General features: G+C 40.4%; 1 protein-coding gene across 6 annotated transcripts in view; it reads left to right on the top strand.

Moving 5' to 3' along the window:
* Positions 1–24,383, top strand: part of COL14A1 (collagen type XIV alpha 1 chain) — a 130,268-nt gene that overhangs the window by 32,626 nt on the left and 73,259 nt on the right. For all 6 annotated transcript variants that reach the window (XR_012763383.1, XM_075415625.1, XM_075415626.1 and 3 more), the window contains exons 6-13: positions 10,609–10,764; positions 11,446–11,565; positions 12,955–13,119; positions 13,536–13,697; positions 15,172–15,323; positions 16,331–16,460; positions 21,422–21,567; positions 22,900–23,029. Coding sequence is in view for 5 of the 6 variants with exons in the window: in XM_075415625.1 (XP_075271740.1) it covers positions 10,609–10,764; positions 11,446–11,565; positions 12,955–13,119; positions 13,536–13,697; positions 15,172–15,323; positions 16,331–16,460; positions 21,422–21,567; positions 22,900–23,029 (1,161 nt within the window). In the remaining variant the exon portion in view is untranslated. The remainder of the gene's footprint in view (positions 1–10,608; positions 10,765–11,445; positions 11,566–12,954; positions 13,120–13,535; positions 13,698–15,171; positions 15,324–16,330; positions 16,461–21,421; positions 21,568–22,899; positions 23,030–24,383) is intronic.

Raw genomic sequence — 24,383 nt, 5'->3', positions numbered from 1 at the left:
GAGCGTCTTTCATAAGAGGAGAGGCTGAGACAGCTGGACTGTTCACCCTGGAGGACAGCAGGTTCAAGAGATATCTTTCCAATATGTAAAAATACACTTTGGAAGGTGCAAAGAAGCATAGAATCGTGGCATACTTTGTGTTGGAAAGCACCTTTAGAGGTTATCTAGCCCAACCCCCCTGCAGTGAGCAGGGACATCTTCAATGAGACCAGGTTGCTCAGAGCCCCATCCAACTTGACCTTGAATGTTTCTAGGGATGGGGCCTCCACTGCCTCTCTGAGCAACAAAGGACAAGAGGTGGTAGACACAAACTGAAAGAACTGTAAATTTCATTTAATCAAAGAAAGCACTTTTTTTTATTGTGAGGATGGTCAAACACTGGAGCAGGTTATTCAGGTTGTGGAGTCTCCGTCCTTGGAGACTCTTTAAGCTGACTGGATGTGGCCTGGAGTGATCTGCTGAAGTTGCCCCTGCTTTGAGCAGGACAGTTTGACTAGACAGTCTCAAGAGGTCCCTTCCCATCTCCACTACCCTGTGATTCTGGGAGTCAGAGATTTTTCAGTATAGGGCATTCACGAAGACATCTCTGCTAAATACACAACAGATGAATTGCCACATTTGAGAGGGCGTGAATTTCACCCCGAGCTTTTGTGGGTTGACACAACATCCAAATTTAGTGATGCTTCTGAAGATCACTGCATAGTTATGTTTATACAAGCACATACATTGGTTACATTATGATAATATAATTTCAAGAAATGCTTGAAGGTGAAATAAGGACCTGAATTTGAAAGTCTTCTGCACTGTAACTGTACTGCACCATCTTTTTTTTCTGGACACACTGGCCACAACTTCCTATGTACCTGGATCTATAATGCTGGGCTGTAATGTAGCAGTTTGCTTCAACTAATTTTTAATTCATTCTGTCTTAATGACTTTCATAGATATGCAGCTTGTTCTTTCAGGCAGGCTCTTTTCTGTTACTTCACCTGTTGTGTTAAAGCTGTAACTTAGTTACGAGCTCAGGCACAGAGCAGCTCTTCATCATGGTTTAGAGGGATTTGTACGTACAGCTTAATTAATGTTGAGGATTTCTGAGTGCCAACTTTGTCTGCAGCCCGCTGATCAGCAGCCTTCAAGATAGCCAGAGAAGACTGCCCCAGGGATTTCATACTTCACTAAAGCAAAAGGAAAAATAACTCTCTTAAACCCTGGCGTTGTTAAGCAGGAATGGTGGATAAATATGATGATATTAATAAAAAATTGCAGTTCTCTGCCTTGAGAAGTCATTTAGACTTTGAGACAGCTGTTTCATTTAAAACACTCCAGCAATCAGATGCAGAACTGAGACCGAAGAGAAGTAAAAAATTATCACTGTGATCTGCAGAAGAGTTTCTTATGTTTCATGTACTTTACAGGAAGATTGTGGACCATCTTCACTGTAAATCGTTATCACAGAATCACAGAATCACAGAATAGTAGGGGTTGGAAGGGACCTCTGTGGGTCATCTAGTCCAACCCTCCTGCCGAAGCAGGGTCACCTACACCAAGCTGCACAGGACCTTGTCCAGGCGGGTCTTGAATATCTCCAGAGAAGGAGACTCCACAACCTCCCTGGGCAGCCTGTTCCAGTGCTCCGTCACCCTCAGAGGGAAGAAGTTCTTCCTCATGTTCAGCTGGAACTTCCTGTGCCTCAGTTTGTGCCCATTGCCCCTTGTCCTGTCGCTGGGCACCACTGAAAAGAGCTTGGCCCCATCCTCCTGACACCCATCCTTCAGATATTTGTAGGCATTTATAAGGTCCCCTCGCAGCCTTCTCTTCTTCAGGCTGAACAAGCCCAGTTCCCTCAACCTCTCCTCGTAGGGGAGATGCTCCAGTCCCCTTACCATCCTCGTAGCCCTCCGCTGGACTCTCTCCAGTAGCTCTTCATCTTTCCTGAACTGGGGAGCCCAGAACTGGACACAGTACTCCAGATGAGGCCTCACTAGGGCAGTGTAGAGGGGAAGGAGAACCTCCCTCGTCCTGCTGGCCACACTCTTCTTGATGCACCCCAGGATCCCATTGGCTTTCTTGGCAGCCAGGGCACACTGCTGGCTCATGGTTAACCTGTCGTCCACCAGGACACCCAGGTCCCTCTCCGCAGAGCTGCTCTCCAACAGGTCCACCCCAAGCCTGTACTGGTGCATGAGGTTGTTCCTCCCCAGGTGCAGGACCCTGCATCTGCCTTTGTTGAACCTCATCAGGTTCCTCTCTGCCCAGCTTTCCAGACTATCCAGGTCACGCTGAATGGCAGCACAGCCTGCTGGTGTATCTACCACTCCTCCCAGTTTGGTGTCGTCAGCAAACTTGCTGAGGGTACATTCTAACTCTTCATCCAGGTCGTTGATGAAGAAGTTAAACAAGACTGGGCCCAGTACTGACCCCTGGGGGACACCACTTTTTACCAGCCTCCAACTAGACTCAGCGCCGCTGATGACAGCCCTCTGAGTTCTGCCATTCAGCCAGTTCTCTATCCACTTCACCGACCACTCATCCAGCCCACACTTCCTGAGCTTCCCTATGAGGATATCATGGGAGACTGTGTCGAAAGCCTTGCTGAAGTCAAGGTAGACAACATCCACGGCTCTCCCTTCGTCTACCCAGCCAGTCATGTCATTGTAGAAAGCTATCAGATTGGTCAGGCATGATTTCCCCTTGGTGAATCCATGCTGACTACTCCTGATAACCTTCTTTTCTTCCACTTGCTTGATGATGACCTCCAGGATAAGCTGCTCCATCACCTTTCCCGGGATGGAGGTGAGGCTGACCAGCCTGTAGTTCCCTGGGTCCTCCTTCTTGCCCTTTTTGAAGATTGGAGTGACATTGGCCTTTCTCCAGTCCTCGGGCACCTCTCCTGTCCTCCAGGACCTCTCAAAGATGATGGAGAGTGGCTCAGCAATGACATCCGCCAGCTCCCTCAGCACTCGTGGGTGCATTCCATCGGGGCCCATGGATTTGTGGACATCCAGATCACTTAAGCGATCCCTCACACAGTCCTTCCTCCTCGACCAAGGGAAAGTCGTCCTCTTTGTAGGCTTCTTCTCTTACCTCCGGGGCCTGGGATTCCTGAGGGCCAGTCTTAGCACTGCAGACTGAAGCAAAGAAGGCATTCAGTAGCTCTGCCTTCTCCGCATCCTCCGTCACCAGGACACCCACCTCATTCAGCAGTAGCCCCACGTTGTCCCTAGCCTTCCTTTTGCTGCTGATGTAGTTGAAGAAGCCCTTCTTGTTGTTTTTGACATCCCTTGCCAGCTTCAATTCCAGGTGAGCCTTGGCCTTCCTCATCGCATCCCTGCATGCTCTCACCACGTTTCTGTACTCTTCCCAAGTGGCCTGTCCCTCTTTCCACATTCCATGGACCTTTCTCTTCTGCCTGATCTCCGCTAGAAGCTCCTTGTTTAACCATGCAGGTCTCCTGCCTCCTTTGCTAAATTTCTTTCTCAGGGGGATGCATTGCTCCTGTGCATGGAAGAAGTGTTGTTTAAAGAGCGACCAGCACTCATGGACCCCCCTGCCTTCGAGAGCCCTGGCCCACGGGATTCCTCCCAGTAGCTCCTTGAAGAGGGCAAAGTCAGCCCTCCTGAGGTCCAGGGTTTTGATCCTGCTTATCGCCCTGCTTCCTCCACGCAGGATCCTGAACTCGACCATTTCATGGTCACTGCAGCCGAGTCTACCTCCAACCTTCACATCCTCCACCAGTCCCTCCTCGTTTGTTAACACGAGGTCCAGCAGCGCGCCTTTCCTTGTTGGTTCCTCCACCACTTGCATCAGAAAGTTATCATCGATGCTCTGTAGGAACCTCCTGGATTGCGCGTGCCTAGCTGTATGGTCTTCCCAGCTGATGTCAGGGTGGTTGAAGTCCCCCATGAGAACCAGGGCCTGTGACTGTGAGGCTGCTTGCAGCTGCCTGTAGAAGGCCTCATCAACCTCCTCCTCCTGGTCAGGTGGCCTGTAGTATACACCCACCGTAATGTCACCCGTGTGAGCCTGTCCCTTAATTCTAACCCACAAGCTTTCAACTCGTTCCTCATTTGCCCCCGGGCCAAGCTCAATGCATTCCAGTTGCTCCCTCACATATAGAGCAACTCCCCCACCTCTCCTTGTTGGTCTGTCTTTCCTAAAGAGTCTGTAGCCATCTATGACAGCATGCCAGTCATGCGAGTTGTCCCACCACATTTCTGTGATGGCGACCAAGTCGTAGCCGTCCTGCTGTATAATGGCTTCCAGCTCCTCCTGTTTATTGCCCATGCTACGTGCATTGGTGTAAACACACTTGAGCTGGGCTGTCAATCTCACCCTGGCCTTGGCACTCCAAGCCTAGGCTCATCCCTAGTGAGCTGGGCAATATCCCCTTCCCCCTTTATGGCTAAATGAACATAGTATCATGCCACGCTGAACTACAGTTTCAGGAAAGGTTTCAGCAGTATGCTTTGTTCTGTGTTGACATGTTGCCTGTTGGAAGAGAAATTAAGATAAATGTTTTGAACTTTCAAGTTTAAATGCAGGGGGATTTTTAAACATATTTTTCTATCTAGGTACATAGACCAAGTGAGTTTAGTGTTGCTATTTGGGAAGCTGCTGCAGACATCAGGTGCTTCAGTGCTATCAATCAGCAATGGTCTGCCAGAAAAACGTCAGCACTTTCTTTCATATTTACCTTTTATATTTATTCTGTCTGTGAAGTAAATTAAAAAGTTAAGATTTAGGAAGAAAGTTCTAAAAGTATTTCTAAGCTAGTGATTGCTTACTGCAGAAGTACCACTGTCATTGAGTGTGTATGGAAAGGTGCATAGAAAATGGTTTTACGCTTCCTTCTCTCACTTGAGAATTATCACTAGTATATGTAGGCAATTAATATGCATTATCAGCTACTGCTTTAATTAGTTTTGTGGCTTTAAATTCAAAATGTAAGCTTTAAATAATAACATTTATTTATTGCTGTGTACTTTTTGAAAGAAGCATTCACAGTCAAATGTGTCATGATTAGACACAACAGATTCAGTAAATCTTGATATTCCAACTCCCCCAAATAATAAATTTGTAGGCTTGCCAGTTGGGCTATATTAGTTTCCTGGAACAGAACAAGGTGCATGGGAAAAGGCTGGCTGCTTTATTTTATTTTGGTTTTTTTTTTCTAGAGAGCAGGGACAAACTTCTAACCTCGTTGGGCTGCTCTTTCAACCTAATGATGTTCCAGCATTTCAGTCCTTCAAATTCAAGCTACGGTTGGATCAAGTTCAAAGAAAAGCAGTTATGTTGTATGCATTTGTCTGGTCTGTAGCCTGACATATGGGATGTGTTAAACTGAGGTCTAAGTGCAGTGATGATATCACCAGCACAGTGGAATAATATCAAAGTTAGAAGTGTGGACTAGTGAGTTGCTGAATTTTGGAGCTGAACACTGCCTCGTGTTCCTGTGGTTTTTTAACCCCTTTTTTAAAAGTGACATCTTGCTGATGTAGATTTATATTGCACTTGTCCTCAGTGGTGCTTCTGCTCAGCTGGGGGCTGTCAGTCACTGTGGAGGACTGACTTTTCTCTGTCATTCATGCTTTATTCACGAGGTATTTTTCACTTGGTTTTGTCATGAAGCTTCTTGCCTTTTGTGCTTTGTTACCCCTTGAATGAGTCTTCTGTTCATACTGTATTATTACTGACCTCTACTTGAACTTTCTTCCTCTCCTTCCACGTATATTATTTGACTTTTCCACTGTGACAGGCAGTAAGAAAGGAAACGATGTATTGCAGACTCAGAAAGAGTTATAGTCTTAACTTCTTCTAGCAGAAGTGTGTGTTTTCGCTCTTGAAAATGAGAACAGAGTTGCATACCAAGGGGAGGCAAAATATCAAATGTGTGTCTGCAAAATGTATCATAACTGCATGCAAATTGAACTGGTTCTTCCAAGGCATTGAGTCCTCCCAGGTGGCAGTGCCTCTATTTGCTGCTTCTCCCCTTGACTTGCAAAGAACTTTCAAAGAGTAGGAATAATAACTCCAAGAGTCAGAGCCACTACTCTAGTCTAAAAATCATAGTTTTGTATTTGTGTCTAAGTAAGGCTTGCTGGTTTTTTTGTCAGACTTCTATTTTTTAACAATGCTCGCTGAACACATATCTGAAAGAATAATAACAGGTTGAAACTGCAGCCTTGGAGAAGTGGTCAGTGTTTGCAGAAGTTTGCGGACTCTGCTTTGTTCTGTGCATCTGCTGTACTGCCAGAGACCTCTCAGTCCTCATTCTGCTCTCCATTCCCTTCAGTAGGATGTCTCAAGGGTCACATTTTGCAGGCTCCGATAACTCTCCCTCTATCCCAGAAAGTTCTAGCTGGATCTTTTTTTCACCATTGCCATCATTGGCTTCCCTATCAGCCAAACTCTGACATGGGTCTTGGTAGTGGTTTAGCAATTGCATGCTGGGATTGCAAGCAGACACGTCACCTTTAAATGTCTGGGGGCTTGAGGGATCAAAGGCAGGAAGCTTCATTTGGTACGTGCAGACTTCCTTCAATGCTGGTTATTCTTTGAAAGCTTTCCCTGAAACAAAGGAACTGAAAATCTTGCCGATGATATGACTGTTGGTAATACTGACGCAGGTTTTGTGCAAATATCTTTTCCATCTGAACATGAGGAAGAACTTCTTTACTTTGAGAGTGACTGAGCACTGGAACAGGTTGCCCAGAGAGGCTGTGGAGTCTCCTTCTCTGGAGATATTCAAAACCTGCCTAGAAGAGGTCCTGTGCAACCTGCTCTAGTTCCAATGGTTCTACCATTCTGTGATTCTATGATCTTTTCCTAACACATTGCTGGTAGCCTTTAGTTGTATGCTGGTCTCTTTGGAGGTGAAATTCTGAGCCTATCCCTTCATTTGTGATGTGTGGAAATGAGCAGACCAAGCACCTTCCTCCTCAGTTATCTTCCTGCCAGAATGGCAAGTTCCTTTTGCCAAATAACACTAGGAAGATTGTAAATTTGTTATAGAAAGTCCATTAATTTTTTGCTTTCTCCCCAGCAAACTCTTCCACCCATTGTAGGTGGATGCACTGAAGACAGTTGCTGGTTTAAAATATATATGCTCCTTTTCTGACTTCAGGATGTTTGCAATTCTGTAATTTTCTCTAATCTAAAAATCACAGGCTCTGTTATTGCTTATTGTGGAATGCAGCAGTTGAAGTAGAATAATGCCATCTATGTATCATTAGGAAGCATACAAAATTAGGTAACTGGTCTCCTCCCTATTGTCCTGCTTTTGAAACTGGTGAGTAGTGTATATATATTTTATAGTACCTTCTCTCTCATTACTGTATTCTTGATAACTGAATAAAAGGGGAATATACACAACCAGTTCACAGTATTGAAACTTGTAGTGGGCTAAAACACTGAGTGTTGGAATTTTTTATATGGGATTATATGCTGTCATCCTCCTTTAAGAAATGTTTTTGAGAAAATTGCCTATTAAAGTTATGTTTAGGTAGTTGAAATGTTCAAAATTATCCTCAAACCCTATAGGAATTTATGACCATATATGGTTGTATGGAAAGATTATTGAAAAAGACATTTACTAGAACTGGTAATGGAAACTGGCTAATCTCAGTGGGGTGCATGAATTATTTGCTACATACTGTGTCTTTTAGACTAACTTTATAAACTAGGATGATAGGTTTTTTGTATTCCTATCAGGTCTTAAAGATTTCAATACAGCATGTTATTCTGTTTAATATCTCACTGTTGTTTATTCTGTTTTAGGGAACTTTCTACAATTCTATTAAGTACAACAAGGAGAAAACTTAAGCAGATAGTGGGTGTACAGAAGTAACAAAACCTAAATGTTTTATGCAGAAAAGATTCAACAAGTATCTCCTACCTATGAAGAATGAATCAAATTTTCACATTCTGTGACATAGCAGTACAATCTCGGATCAAACCACACATGCTTCCTTAATAAAAAAATAATTGAATGGTACTATTTGCACTGATCTGATGATGTGGAAATAAAATATTGAAAGAAATGCCGTTATTGTTTTCTTTAATCATCGGGTTTTGCTTCACTGAATGGATCTACTAAAATCAATGAAAGGTTTTATTCACAAAGCCGTCACTACAGGCTTAAAGATGCCTTGTAGGCAAAACTTGTTGATATGAAATGAGTAAGACCTATGGTACTAACTGGGTTTCATAGTAAGCATAAGATTTTAGAAGTAGAGAAGGGAAATACAGCCACACAAATCCTGTTATCATCATTGGGCTATATAATTAAACTGCTGGGATCATCCTGAAAATGTACATCCGTGCTACAGTACAGCTGCTTGGATGTAAATCAGGGGTCTGGTTCTATCATTCTTACTGGCGTTGAGTAGCATTCTACTTTGCCAATAGTTGTTTAGAAGCTGAAGAAGCTAGTCATGGCCATTGTGAGAATGGCACAATTGAACTGCGTGTTAATGGAAGACAAATACTGCAAGTAATGCAGGCTGATTAACAGAAAGTTTATTTGGCAAAGATATTTAAAACATGAATTTTGCCATGACCAGTAAGTTCCTATTAAATTACAAACCAGATTCCAGTCCCACTGAAATCAAGGAAGGTTTTCCTGTTGACTTCAGTGATATAGAGATTTGGACCTCCTTTGGATTTCGCTTCCAATTTAAGATCATTCTTCTGATGCTTACTAAATGTTTCCCAGTGTTTATACATTGAAATGTGTTGCCAATTCAAATAGTGTTGTCTTGTACTGTAAAAACTGAAATAAAATATTTGTTTTGGCATCTTTCTAAGTGGAATTTTTGTCATGTGTTTAGAACTTACTCTACACTGCTAGCTGCACGTAGGAAATGTTCCCTGCTCTTCCAGAAACGTTTTTAGTACATGTTTAAGACATTAACTGTAACTTTATGGATGGGTTTCTTGCTCAGTGGATTTACACTACAGTACAAATCTAACTCTTAATTAGTAGCAATTGTTTGAAGTCCTTCTGCGCATCAGATTGTTTTTGCCTGGGAGACTATAATTTTGTCTTTATTGAAAAGATTGTCATTAATAATATGGTGTTAAAGTTTTGTGTTGCTAACCATATGGTTTATTCCCTCTCTGTAACAGGAGAGCTGCTAATGCAAGCACTTTTTTTATTATTTCTCACTGAATTACTTCTTTTATTTGCTGAGCATCTCTGCTCAAGATCACTTTATTTCTAACAATGTACTTGTTGATTCCTATTAGTACCACCTTAGGTGTTGGTGTCCTTTGTCAACAAATTCATGTAGTGGATCCTGAAAAAAATTGATGATAAAAGTTGGGCTGCAGCTTCCTTCACTAACCTGAAGTTTTTTCACTGTGTTCAGGGACATGATTTTCATCCCTAAATGGTTTGTGATGCATGATATCTTTTCTACTAACGTGCTTTGTTTTGACTTTCCTACTTCCATCCCTATTCTATAATCAGTCTGGTGGGGAGTTTGCTATTTTTATACTTCAGATGTAAGCTCTTGTTTGGTATACCTGTGAGACATCACTTGTTCATTTTCCCTCCCTACAATATGAATCCACTGTTTCAGCAACCTCACTTTTACAGTCCTGCAGCCACTTCTGTGACATGTGGTGATTCTGTCTGAGGTTAAGGAAACCTCTTCCTTTGTCTTACTTCCCTTCCTCTCATTTTCTCAAACTGAATGTGGCACTTTTGCTTAGGCTTCTCAATTTCTTGAGAATCCACGTCCCTAAAAACCTTCTTGTTGGCTTATCTTGCAGTTTGTGTCTAATCTCTACACCCATTTCCTCTGATTTCCCCACTGGTTAGCTAAACCTTAGGGACTATTAATAAGTATCTCTGCTGATTCTCATCAGGTCTTTTCTGTTGCTTTTTTAATGCTCTTTTGGTTTTGTGTACTTTTCCATATATGTGTTAGACTAAATCTTCATGTGGTGCTAGTTCTCACAGAGGTTGTGAATTTGAATCTGAGGTCTTAGCGTTTTACCTTTGCTGTATTCAGTGCCTCCTGCTTATGTTTAATACAGCATATTCAGTTGACCTGCACTTTCACTCTAGACTCCCAAGGTGAGATTCATGTTGAACTTTAGAAGTCTACAGTGGCAGCTAAAGAAGTTTTTCTACAGAATTGTTGAGATGTATAGAAACACCTGCTTTTCTATGTTGACTGCAAAAGGGGTTTTGATAACTGTTTTGGAAGTCTGCGTCTCTAGGTAGCTCTGTCTGCATTGTCTACACCTAAGGTTAAGTGTCATGAACTGTATACTGTTTATTTGTATTCTCTAGAATGAAAATGAACTGCTGGTTTGATTGTGTTATGTGGCAGTTAATATTTTTTTTTTAAGTATTGTATTTTTAGAAACGGCATTTCTTTTTCATGGGTCTCTCAACAGTAATTTTGGACAACTTAATGAAAGCACTGAAGTAGATAACAGCCAAACTGTTCTGTTACTGAATTTAGAACAAATATATTTAGCCCATGGAAGAAAGCTTAAAGTATTAAGCGTAGTGGGAGGAGAAAGGTATACGTTTATTGAATTAAAATTTTATTGTTGAATTAACAATATTGTTTTAATTTTAATGATTTACAGGAAGCCTGTTTACCTGTAAAACTCCAGCAATTGCAGATATTGTGATACTAGTAGATGGTTCTTGGAGTATTGGCAGATTCAATTTCAGACTTGTTCGACTGTTCTTGGAAAATTTGGTTTCTGCTTTCAATGTGGGATCTGAGAAAACAAGAGTAGGTAAGGTGCCGTCTTTTTTTTCTTAATATTTCTGTAGCAATGTAAAAATTTCATGATTTCAGGATAGTTAACGGCTTAATGCTGCTTATTTGTGCAAGGTTCATCCTCACCTGGAACTAGCACTTTTATTAAAAGAGTAATGCTGTGGAATATTTGTAGTATTAATTCCTCACAGTTTACTGTGATACTCAGCTGAAGTAACCTCTAATGCAATGTCAGTGGAAAACAAAAAACAGTGGAAACGGTCTCACTGACTTCATTAGATCAAACCCTTGCAGTTTAATTTTCAGAGGAGGAAAGTGCCAATGGATGGCTTTTCTCATTGTTTAAAATGTTATATGGCTCAAATGTTATATTTCTGTTCTGCTACTTATATTTTAGTCTGTTCAAAAGCATATTAAATAAAATTGCTCTTTTTCAAAAACAGTTTCGTGGAATCGTACCAAACTCCTCCTCATTTACTTTACTTACCACTTGAAAGAAAGGTTTTGAAAAGAAATTGAGGAGTTGTCACTAAGAACAATTTTGTACTATTTTTTTGACATCAAGCAATGCAGTTTTTCTAGTATGGTAGCAAAGGTACTTATAGTAAGCTGTTGGTAACCAAGTACATAAAGTGTATATACTGGGAAAAAAAATGCTTTGTTGTCTAACAGATTACCTTAATTTCTGGCTCATTAGGTCTTGCACAGTACAGTGGTGATCCCCGAATTGAATGGCATTTGAATGCTTATGGCACAAAAGATGCTGTTTTGGATGCAGTCCGCAATCTACCATATAAGGGAGGGAATACATTAACAGGTATGGTGTACGTTTTAGCTTTTGCCTTTCATTTAAAAACATATTCTGCTGGACAGTTTAAGAAGCGTTAGTGCTAATTATGAAGGGTAAAAAGGATAGGGTTTTTGCAGTGTGCTATTGGCTTCATCCAATGTCAGTAAGCTCTTTTCTGAAGTGCTTGTCTCATTCGCTTCACTGGGAATCTTTCTGGTCAGGATGGGGTCTCATATCAAAGTGCACGTGAACTCGCTATGCTGCACGTAAAATCTGTTACTTGCTAGGAAGAAAATGCAAAATCCATTCGTAATGTTCATGCATAGAGCTTTATTCTGAAGAAGGAAAGAATGTTGTTTTAGTATCTGACAATTGGCAATAGTAACTTTTCAGACGATCACCTGGGGCTTTTAGATTTCCATTGACCTTTTAGTAGGTAGAACACCAAAAGCCACAGAAGACACTTAGTGATGGACAAATGAGGGGATGCCTGTCAATGTGGGAAAAATACAGTCTTTGAATACAACTCCAGTGTCATCAAAGAAGCAGTTAGTAATACTGACTGTCTTGCCAGGAGAATGAAAGACCCAGACATGGCTTTAAGTAAATTGTTGCCTTCCTCTTCTGTGTTTTTTTTTGGCAAGGAGGGAATGGGAGAAAGAATGTGAAAGGTTCTCCTCTTCTGCAACAGCCTTTGTTTTGGTAGAAGGAGTGATTGCAGTGGGACAAAGGACAGAAGGACCCTAGTATGATTCTAGGAATGCAGTTACTGTGAGGTAGCAAGTAGTAAATTATCATGATTATTTTATATGGATGTTAGAAAAAGGTGAGTTAGGAACCTTTTGCTGTGGGAGAATTACGAGAGTTTTCAGATGGGATCTCATTGTGATGTGTAAGTTTGTCCTGAGAGTTTGTTCTTCTTTCTTCTCTTTAAATAATTAGCAATTATTAAAAGCAGATTTTCCCTAGGTTTCATTTATTCTTTTGTTCAGCTTGGAAAGAACAAACAGACAAATGAAAGTAAGAATGTATGTAGTATGGAGATTTACTAAGCTATCCAGAGCATGTGCTTTCATGTAAACAACATAGGTAAAACCAGAGGGGACTTCCTATTCTAACTTTGTAGAGTAAGAAAGAAAAGATGATGCATTCACAGGAAGATAAATTTAGGTCTCCATAGCCAGTTTAAAATACATCAATTGACAAAAAGGCTGCTAGAGATGAATGTCACCTCTGTAGTTTAGGTTGCTTGTTAGAATTTAATCTTTCAGTAAATAAACTCTTCTTTTGTACTTATTCTTCATTAAAATGTTTCTCAGGATTTTTAAATTGAGTGTAAAGACAAACGATGTGATATTAGCAAAATTAATGGACACTTCTCCCTTTTAAAGTCTTTTAAAATGTTTCCTATTTCAGGTCTTGCATTAACTTACATTTTGGAAAACAGCTTTAAACCTGAAGCAGGTGCAAGGCCTGGAGTATCTAAAATTGGTATACTGATCACTGATGGGAAGTCCCAAGATGATGTTATCCCTCCTGCTAAAAATCTGCGAGATGCTGGCATTGAGCTGTTTGCTATTGGTGTGTATTCTGCCAAATCCATATATTGTGTCCCATTATACTCTGGGGTATTTGTATCTGTTGCCCTCTACATTAAGGAAATGTTCTTTTATGTCTGTATCTGGTAAGTACCATCATTAGTTTAAATCTTATTTAACATGTTCTCCGATTCATTGCTGCTCTAACTGGAATTTAGCAGTATACATAGATGCTACTTTATCAGGAGACAGTTGAAAAAACGCCAGTTATGCTGGCAGAAATGGATGTCATCTTAATGACAGAGTAATTTGTAGTTGGTCATTAAAACAAACAGAAAGAACTGGGTTTTAGTAATTTTTTATCAGTAATTTTGGTAATTTTTTATCAGTCCCTGTGCTTACAAGATTATTTTATTTTTTTGTTGCAAATATTGTCTTTATTTTTCTTTCCAATGAAAGGTGTAAAGAATGCAGATATAAATGAACTCAAAGAGATTGCCTCTGAACCTGACAGCACACACGTCTACAACGTTGCTGACTTTAACTTCATGCATACCATTGTTGAAGGTCTTACCAGAACAGTGTGCTCACGAGTAGAAGAACAGGAAAAGGAAATTAAAGGTGAATAAGAAACAAGATCTAATGTAACTTAATGTGTACTGAGAACTAAAAATCCTGTTGTAAATATCTGCAGTTCTAAACTGCCTTTTGGCAGTTTAGAACTGCAGATATCTGGCAGTTTAGAACTGCAGATATTTGAAAGACTCATGCTGTATATTCTGTTGCTTACAAGAATGTACATTGTGAGGGAAGTTATCTTACTAGGTATGTTTTATTCTTGCTTTAATATCTTTGATCTTTTGCTCTCTGTCTTTGATTGTATTTTCATATTTGGTAGTACCAAACATACAAAAATATACATTCATTCTGCTGTAACTGTTTCCAAGTGGTAGGTAAGGAAAAAATTTTTATAAAACACAGGTTTGGGCATGAATTACTTTAACAGCTGCACATGGAATTGTTATGCTTGTGTTGTGCTTTGCACCTCCCAACTCACTGTTTTTATAGTTTTTATAGTACCATAAGTTTTCAAAATTTTCAACTATTAAGATTTCTTTTTTCCTTCCCGATGATGGATTTTTTTTCTCTTTCTTATTTAATACAGAAAAAATGTATTTCAGAGCATTAGAAAAGATGATGGCAAAGAAAATTATTCTTACATAAAAAAGCCTTCTCTGACTACAGTATTTCTTTTTTTTTCTGGAAAAAAAATGGCTATGAAAAAATGTTACAATTTGTCAGAAACAGTCCTACCTGAGGAAATTATTTCTGAAAGGCTGCAGTGGATTTTGTTTGTACTGCTTGGTAATATCATAGAAATCCTGAGTGATTTTTCAATAAGTTTGTAATATGTATCAGTAAGGAAGACTGTCTTCACACATATTTCTACCTGTGCAGTGAAAAATTGTGTATTAGTAAGGCTTCATTCCATTTTTTCACCTCTTTTATTCACCTGGAAGCTGGAAGAAATACAGAGTATTAGCTGCATCTTGTAGGGGGAGTGAGCAGTCAGTTGGGAAATTGAGAGAGAGATGATAGGAAAACCATAGAGAGGTGAGACATCTGTGTGGAAAGGAATGATTGCCAGAGAAGATGACCATTCACTATGTCTCTTCAATCTACTGACAGGCAGCCTATCAGTTGCCAACCCGCAGAGGAGCACAGATCACAGCTGTATATGTACTTGGATGTTTTTCATGACTGTGAGGAAGGCAACCTGTAAAAAACACCCAGAAATAAAGTGCTTGGAAGAGTGGTGGGAGGAAAGAAAGGAAGGCTTAGTTCTGTATTTTTGTCTCTTTCATAGAAGGGTTTATGAAAGACCAGGGAGGCTTAGTCCCAGTGCAAACTCCATGTGCAGTACTCATCCTTACTGTTAGCTCTTGTTTCCACTGAAAATGACCTAAATAAATGTGCAGTAGCCAATTGTTTGATTTTTCTGATGAGGAGCGATCTTTGGAATTTCAGCAAATACAACAAGCAAAATAATTATTTTAAAGAGGGAAATAAAAAATTTGTGTTGTCTCTAACCTAGGAACAATTGTTGCTTCACTTGGGGCTCCTTCAGATTTGGTCACATCTGAGGTAACAGCTAGAGGATTCCGGGTTAGTTGGACCCATGCACCAGGCAAAGTGGAAAAATACAGGGTTGTATACTATCCCACTCGAGGAGGACAACCAGAAGAGGTAATAGCAGAAAAAGCTTCCCAGAAATTTTTAATGCAACAGCAAGGACTAACTAGGCAGAAAATCCATGGTCTTATTTAAATCCTCCATGAAATTCCCTACGTGGGCTCTGAAGCCCACTACAGAAAGTAGGTCAAACTGGATGGTGATGAAAGTAAGGTAGTAGCCAGCCTGTTTTTCAGTCATGTAATTTAAAGTAAATGTGCTATAACAATGAGCATTTTTAGGGGATGGGGTGAACTGCCTGCATTTTTTGCTGAAACATACGGTTGCTAGAACCAGTTCTATAGACTTCCCCTGCACCATCCTGTTTATAATAACAAAAGAGCTAGGAGTTGATGGTAAGCCGGATTTTTTTCAGTTTTAAGAAAAAATAATAAAAGGACGATGATACAAGTATATGTTTTGGGATGTCTACAACTGGTCATTGAAAATTTGGAGAGAAGTATTTATTTGCATAGGACTTGGGCATTTTGGAGACAGGAGAAAATGCAGTGGAACAATCTTTTGGCTTCAGCTGACAACTTATAAAATTGAATGGAAAGGCGGAAGAGCAAAGGGATTTAAGGAAGGATATATTTTATGTCTTTTTGTACTAGAAACTTGTTTAACGTGGTTATGTATTAATGTCAATTTTAAGTGCTGTGTGTGTTTACATGTGTAGTATTAAAGGAATATTTATGATGATGTAGTAATTATATCAAAAAGTGCCCAGTATACACTCTTAAACTGTATTCCACACAGTTTATTTATCTAAGCAATTGCTTGGTTCTAAATGGCTACTTATATCAGCTAAACATTTTCATTGTGTGTATGATTGCTGTTCTTTTCTCACACACCCTACTGTATATAATGGTAGCAAAAGCAAATTTGATTATGAATTGAACTTTAGTATACTGATTCTTAGGTACCAGTGTAAAAAAATGCCTGAAAGAGGAATTGGTTGATTTGATGGTAATATAGTTAGTTTGCTTTATGTGTATTTAGTTGAATTTTCTTCTAAACAGGTTGTGGTAGATGGAAGCTTATCAACGGCAGTTCTGAAAAACCTGATGTCTTTAACTGAATACCAGATAGCTGTATTTGCTATATACCCAAATGCCGCTAGTGAGGGCCTCCGTGGAACTGAAACTACACGTAAGTATCTTTACCGTGTTCATGACGGATTTGACTGTCTGTATTTAGTCACACTGTGTAAGTATTAGTCTTCGAGAAAAAGAAATGCAGAAGAGAGTCTTTTTCAGTTTAGCTTCTTTTAATGCATTTGCCTGAAATTAATTTCTGTTTGAATTAATTCTGGGCTAAGTTCCTAAGTCCAAATGCTCTGTGAATATTTAGACGCTGAGAAAGGTTTTATCTCTGGGCTGAACTTTGAAATCAGTTGTATTGAACCCTAAATTAAGAACATTCCTACGCTTTGATTGTGGAGCCAAGCTTTATAAATTAAGTTTGTGGCTGAACATGGTCTCATGAGAGGAGGATTAGGGGACCAGAAATACCTGCACATTTCCCACCAGTGCCAAAGATTTAAAGGTAACTTCTGTAAGTTCCTTTCTTAATGATTGAGTTATTTTCTGTCTGTAAAATGGTGACTTGGGATATTGTTAGAATTCATACGTTTACAGTTTTGGGTTCCATGATGAAAACTATGCTAATACCTGAGATGATGTGATAGTGTTGATCATATCAATTTTATGCATCTGTATACAAAATATGGTTACTTTTTTAGTAAATGTGACAGATATTAGGGATGGAAATAAAGAGTAACTTTTTAGTTCCAACTAGGAGCCAGGAAGTCAGTATATGATATATCAATAGCTGATACCTGCTGGAAGAACAACACAGCAGGGCTTAAACAATCCAGAAGATTTCTGCAGTGCTTTGACAACTTCCTGACACAAGTGGTTGAGGATCCAACAAGAAAAGGTGCTGTGCTGTAGCTGATACTTAAAAACCAGGAAGAACTGAGGGGGGAGTTTGAAATCACAGGTAGCCTTGGCTGCAGTGACCATGAGACGGTGGAATTCAGAGGAGGGAGGAGTGCAAAAAGTTTAGCAAAGCCAAAGCCTACCTGGAGCTGAATCTGGCAAGGGATGTGAAGAGCAACGAGAACAGAGACTCTACAAGTTCATAAATAGTAAAAGGAAGACTGAGGAAAACATAGGCCCACTCCTGAATGGGACAGGGGACCTGCTGACAAATGACATGGAAAACACTGAGTTACTCAATGCCTTCTTTGTCTCAGCCTTTACCAGTTAAAATAGCCTTCAGAAATCCCAGGCTGCTGAGATTGGTGGGAAGTCTGGAGAAAGGAGGACTTACCCTCATTTGAGTAGTACCAGTATAGGGAACACTTAAGCAAACTGAACGCACATAAGTCTGTGGGACAGGATGGACAAAACCTATGAGTGCTGAGGGAGCTGGCTTACGTTGTGGTGAGGACAGTCACGATTATCCTTGATAGGTCATGGTGACTGGGGGAAGTCCCTGCACAATGGAAGAAAACAAATGTCAAACCTTTGTGAAGCAGGATCTGGGGAACTATAGGTCGGTTCATTCTCGTCTCAATCCATGGGAAGGTGGTGGAGTAACTCATCCTTGAAACCCTTTTCCAAACACATGAATGACAAGGAGGTGATTTGAGTTAGCCAGCGTGGATACTTGAGGGGGAAAACATGTTTGACCTTATGCAGTTCAACAAAGGGAAGTGCAAAGTCCTGTCCCTGGGGAGGAGTAACCCTCTGAGTCAGTACACACTGGGAGGTGACCAGCTGGAAGGCAGGTCTGCAGAAGAGGACCTGGGGGGGGTCTTTGTAAACAAGAAGCTGACTGTGAACCAGGAATGCAGCCGTGTCACAAGGAGGGCCAAGAGCCTCTAAATGACATTAGAAAAGGATTGCCAGCAGGTTGATGCCCTCTGCTCACCACTGATCAGGCCACACCTGGATGCTCGATCAAGTGCTGGGCTCCCCAGTAAAAGAGAGATGTGGACTAACTGGAGAGAGCTCAGTGAAAGGCCTCAAAGATGATAAAGGGCTTGGAGCAGCTTTCATAAGACAGCTATAGCTGCTCGGCCTGCAGGAGAGAAGATTTAGGGTGATCTTATCGATGTGTAAAAATCCCTGATCGGAGGGAATGAAGAAGAGAGAGACAGACTCTTCTCAGTGGTGCCCACTGGCAAGACAAGAGTCAATGGGCACAAATTAAAAAACCACAAAATTAAATCTGAATAGAAGACATGATTTTATTGTGATGGTGGTCAAACACAGGAGCACGTTGTCTGGAGAGGTTGTGGAGTCTGCATCTCTGGAGCTATTTAAAACCTGGCTGGGCATGGTTCTGAGCAACCTGCTCTAGCTGACCCTGACTGAACAGGGAAGTTGGACTAGATGATCTCAAGAGGTGCCTTTCATCCTCAATGGTTCTTTGATTCCCAATCTGAGAAGAAAATAAAAGATCATATAAAATTATTTGAGACTTTTGTCTTAGTCTCCCAAAATGTCGTCCCCAGCCACATTGTACCCCATAACACAGTGTTAGGACTTGTTTAATTTATTGAGGCAGGGAGAACAGAGTCACATACTGAGCCAAGAGGATCATTTTGTATTGCGCCTGGTATTCCTTTGAAGTCACCTAGTCAAGTTCTGACAGAGCCCAGCCCTGCTAGCTTTCTGAGATCTGATCAGCTCACACCCCAAGGTCATGCAGCATCGAGCATTGTATGCAGCTGCCTGATAGTGTGTTGGAAGTAGTAGTCTGGCATGTGCAAGTATTAATCACTCCACATGATAAAATACCTGCAATTTCAAAGTATTTTTTACTATCCTAATGGAAAACTGTAGTTTACATTCCTGCCTTTATGTGAGATACTGGCAGATTAAAATAGGCACCAATCACATTCATTCGTATAGAACATTGAAAATAGCTTACAGATACATGAAATCTAAATAGACATATTCAATATGCATAATGTACAGATAATTAGGTTTCTGATTTAACAGTCATTTCTAACTTGGAATAAATATTAAAGGCATTCACATTTTAATTTATTGCAAATATATTTGTTTTAGTTTATTCCAGTTGTCTTTTAGTAGGTTGAATTTATCCCTATCACTTTATTAGGATACTCTGGTAACTGTCCAAGATGCAAATCATCATTTGCCACTGGATGTTTACATTTGAGATTCTGAGCTCTTCAGTTGAAAATTCCAGTAGAAAACACCACTTGTTTAATCTCCAGTCACCTCTTCGTTAGTTGTTGTTTATATTGCCAGAGTATCTAGGAGTTCCTGTTGACAGCTAAAATATGAGTCATAAGTTAGGGGATACTTTTCAGGTAGATTTTTAGAATCAAAGTAAGGAAAAAGACAGGTGATGGATAATCTCTCTGTGATCCTGGGGCAGTTTGAATAGGAATGAGACAATGTGGTAGAAAGTGCCTTTGGAATATCTCAACATGTAGTTTCTTTCTGTAGGTGTCAAAGGTCTGAGTGGAGCTCTGAGGGAGGAGACTGAAGTACATTTGAAAATGCTTATGAGTAGTTTCTCCTGATAACAAGGGGAAGTGTGGGAGAAAGCATGAGGTTCTTACCTAGCCATTTAACATGTGTGTCATGGAGGTAGGCTTCATGGGAACACAATCAACACATCAACAATAGAATGCAGGTAGGCTGTGAAATGTTTGGAAGTGCATATAGATGGGTAACCTGGAAGTGGAAACCTAAAGAGAGTGTTGGGTTGAAGTTCTGCCCACTTTTACAGACATGGACAACAGACTAAGTGAACGGTCTCAATGAACAAGAAAGGACAAGGCTGGCATGTTTTGTATGTGGGACGCTGAGAGCTCTGTTAGAGCTTGTTGAACATAACATAGTAGATCTACCACTTCTTGGAGATGTCAGCTAAGCAGGCTGCAATTTTTGTTTGGGCAAGGAGATTAGAGAAGCTCTGTGAATTATTAGCATTGTAATTAGAATTGATTGCTCAATCTATGTTTGCAGATCAGATTCTTCAGAAACTTGCAAAGCAGAGCTTTGTAGAGGCTTAGCAACCAGCCTATTACAGTCTCTCTGAGTTCCTAATAGGAAAGGTTTGACATCAATTACCAATTGCCTTCTGTTTTTTTCACATCCTTTGAGTCATTTTAGGGACTATTCTTAGTGTAGAAGTTCCAAAGGAACAGCCAAAGTTCCCTTATGTCTATCGTTCCAGTGACTGGACATGTTGATGGGGTGCATCAATGACATAACAGCAGTGGAGAGGCCTTGGAATGTTATTTTGTGAGAGGAAGAAAGAGAGGGCAATCAGACAAGTGTAAAATGCTACCTTAAAGAATTACAGAAATACAAAGAAATATTCAGGAACCCAGATTGGTGCTATGTTGTAGTATCAGTGCCTTAAATTCACAATTAAACCTCCTAATACAGTTTGAATATCACTCAGCCTGCTTAGTTATACTCACCAGAATTGCGTTTGCCATGATTTGCAGTGGATGATCTTGCCTACTTTTGCATAATTCCCCTGACATAGGCCTGGGGCCCAGTTTGGACAGTCCAATCCATAAGAACAAAGCAGTTTGTAGTGAAAATATTTTGACGTGTGCACCATACTCATTCAGGGTTTCCTCCAGGACGTCCTACCTCATGGCTGCCTTTCCTGTGCTCTGGCTTGGGAAGCATTGCCAGAAAAAAAGGCTAGCTCTGGGGACTGCTGCTTGTTCCTAATAGCAGCCTTGCCTGTCCTTCTGCAGAGCAGGGAGAAGGGAGGTTGAGATGTGAACAGAGTGTTTTGGTGCTCAAAGAACAGGAATCTTCCCCCTTGAAATGTTGAAAGCTATTTAGGTCAAAGGGATTAAATGCTTTCTAAAGGGTAGCTCTGCCCTGGCATTAGAATTGATTGGCTCATCATTTTCGTGTTTCTCTATTTCTCCAGTTTTTTACGTACTTATCAGGTCTTCATAGTTGTGGCATACAGACAGCATTTCCATGCCTGGAGATAGCTATATTCCTTTGTGTTTCCTGGGTTAAAATAAACTGTTTGAAAAATAGTTGGTTGTTCAAGTGAGACAGCTGAAGTGTCTGCCTCTTTTTCCACTGCAGTTGCCTTGCCAATGGCGTCGGATCTGCAATTGTACAATGTGTCACAGAGCAGCATGAGAGCAAAGTGGAATGGAGTAGCTGGTGCCACAGGCTACATGATCCTGTATGCTCCCCTCACAGAAGGATTGGCAGCAGATGAGAAGGAGGTGATGTATTGAGCTTTCATTTGAATAGCAATTATTGAAAAAAATAAACCTTGAATAAATTAGTGCAAGGCTTTTAACCTCCCACTTGCTCCGCAAATACTTTGGTTTTTTTTTTTCCCTGCCTTAAGTGTTGTATGTGTTACAGACTATGAATAAAGCACAAGTACCATTTGATTATTTTTATATGTCATTGCCATAAAAATGCAACAATTTCAGCTGAATTAAAGTGACTCTTGAAATGATAGATGAGGTGATACTGTATCATCATATAAAAACTAACACTCAAAGAAAGAAAGAATAAAGTAAGACTAAGATATTTTCTAAGTGTGTTATGAGAAGAATATGAAGTTTAGCCTTTGTTTTCGTCAGGACCTTTGAAAGTAAACAAAATGTGCAGATGTGACATTTATTGGTTTTCTTTTAGTTCTGTCAACATTTATTTTCAAATTTGAAAATAATAACTTCCATCAAAAGTGATTTTTAGAAGATATTTTTAGAGGGAAAAGAAGGTGGAACAAGGTAAAGTCCAGTCTTCTGTCACTAAAATAGTAAAACCGGTAGACTTTTCTAAAGCTGCTAGCATGGTTTCAATGGAACTTCTGGTCTAGGATTTAAAAGTTTTTATGCTCAAGTTTCTATATGTATAATTACGATTACGTACAACATCTCTGTTCAAGCAAGAACACTGAAAAGCATGCAGGGGCATGCGAACTTGTGGAGTGTAGGAAGCTACTGAAAGCTCGCATAGACTTGTGCTTTCTGCTAAATGAGTGGCTGTGGGCATGTAATTCTGTTAAAAACGGGACCTCCCTGAAAACTAGCTGATTCAGGAGGACTGAGCCTTACCCCAAAGAAAGACTTTTTTTTCAGTAAATCAGTCAGTCCATATTAATGTGGCTCTTGGTGAAGAGCTGGAGGAGGAAAATGATACACACCTTAAATAGCAAAAATCTGAGCCGCAATGTGCATGGAAGTCAGTTCCTGCTATGAGATTTCAGTCCTATGACCGAAGATGAAGCGATGTGTAGCTGGAAATGAAAGGCCTTAGTAACTGCACATTCTAGAGAGCACTATTTTGTCATTGCTGATGTGACTAGTCACTTTTAAAGTCCTCTTACCTGTATGTTGACTTTTGGCTTTTTTGACAATTTTATTCTTTTTATTATTGTGCAAAATCCCAAAATCTTGGGCCAAGTACCGCAGGCACAGTATGAGACAAATGCTCAGCAGAGCATTTCATCATGTATCTAATTTCAAGTGTGTACATAGTATTCGTCCTCATAATGAGCTAATTCAGAAATAATTTGTCTTTTTTATTCATGGTGGTTTTAGATAAAAATTGGGGAGGCCTCAACAGATCTTGAACTGGATGGACTGTTGCCAAATACAGAGTATACAGTCACAGTTTATGCCATGTTTGGAGAAGAAGCTAGTGATCCCCTTACAGGACAAGAAACTACACGTAGGTAGCACGTGTCTGTATTCACTTCGGTGTTAATAAAACTAAAGAATAGTCTTTGCACATATTGGAACAGACATCTGATTTTAAAATCTGATTTGCATAGTCCATAGGGTAGTGTCTTAACTGTACTTAAGTTTCTCAGTGCAAATACTTTATGTATAGAGGCTGAGGACGTGAGTTTCTACAAAACAGCTTGGTTTTGGAACAGGACTGTGAACTCTTCTCTCTCGTCGGTAGTGGTACTGTGGATATCTTGGTGGTACTACTAATGATTTTCTGAACTTGCTGAAGGTGAATGAAGGTCACCATGTAGAGCAAAACTGAGAATGCTCTGTTTAACCTCCTATGTCCGGAGAACCAGGTGTGTGAGGGAGCCTGCTCAGGTGGAGAAGTTCATTCCTCTGGCTCAGTAGTAGTACAGATGGAAAAGAAGCAAAGAGATTTCTGTCCAACCCCTGCTGCCTAACATCTGGTAAATGAAGGGCTGGAAAGCGCCTGTGCACTCGTGATAGATGTTGCATTTTTAATAAGCAGCAAGAATTTTGCCAGCTAAGTTCTGTCCTCTGCTAAGTGTGCACAGCACTGTATTTCAGCTCTCTAAATAGACTCGGCATTGGGAAGACAAAGGAATTGAAAAGAAAGCATTGTGCTGCTGGGATATTTCTGGGACTGCGTTCAGTGACATCTCTATTGCTTCCCGCAGTGGAGCGATTGCTTGCTCTTTATTTGTGCTGCTGGCACGAGTAAGCCAGTGTGAAAGTGACTTACATTTGATAGGTGAGAGAAGTTCAGGCATGTGAGTGCTAAGAAGAAGAAGGGCCAAAGCAATTGCGTGTCAGGTCGGCAAGTAATGGTGGAAGAAGCTCTAGGAATGCTGTTTGAACTGGGTCATCTCTGAGAGGACAACTGTAGACAGACAAGTGCCAATAGCAAGCTACTGCAACCTGGGCATGCTTGTGGACTTGCAATGAGTGTAGAAGATTCTTAACGCTTGGAGAATCAAATCTTTGGCTCTTTGTTCCTCCGTCCCTTTCTCTCTCTCTTATTCTCTTTTTCTCTCACTCCTCCTTTATTCTTCACCCTACTTTTGGTCAATATCTGCCCAATATCTGTTTTTTATTTATTTTAAACAGTAGTTTGTGTAGTTTGTGACTGTACCAGCCTGAATTCATATCATATGTTCTTGGAGACTGCACAGCTCTAAACCTGGCTAACACATAGCATGGAAGATCACATGCAAATTCCAGATACATTGGCACAAGCTGAGGAATCATGACCGCAGCGTTTGATCACAGAAGCTAGTAACATACATTTGTCAGCCCATCATCACCGCTGTTACTAGACCAGAATTAAA

Source organism: Opisthocomus hoazin, chromosome 3 (genome assembly GCF_030867145.1).
Source record: "Opisthocomus hoazin isolate bOpiHoa1 chromosome 3, bOpiHoa1.hap1, whole genome shotgun sequence".
Taxonomy (NCBI): domain Eukaryota; kingdom Metazoa; phylum Chordata; class Aves; order Opisthocomiformes; family Opisthocomidae; genus Opisthocomus; species Opisthocomus hoazin.
This window is presented reverse-complemented; position numbering and strand designations above follow the sequence as displayed.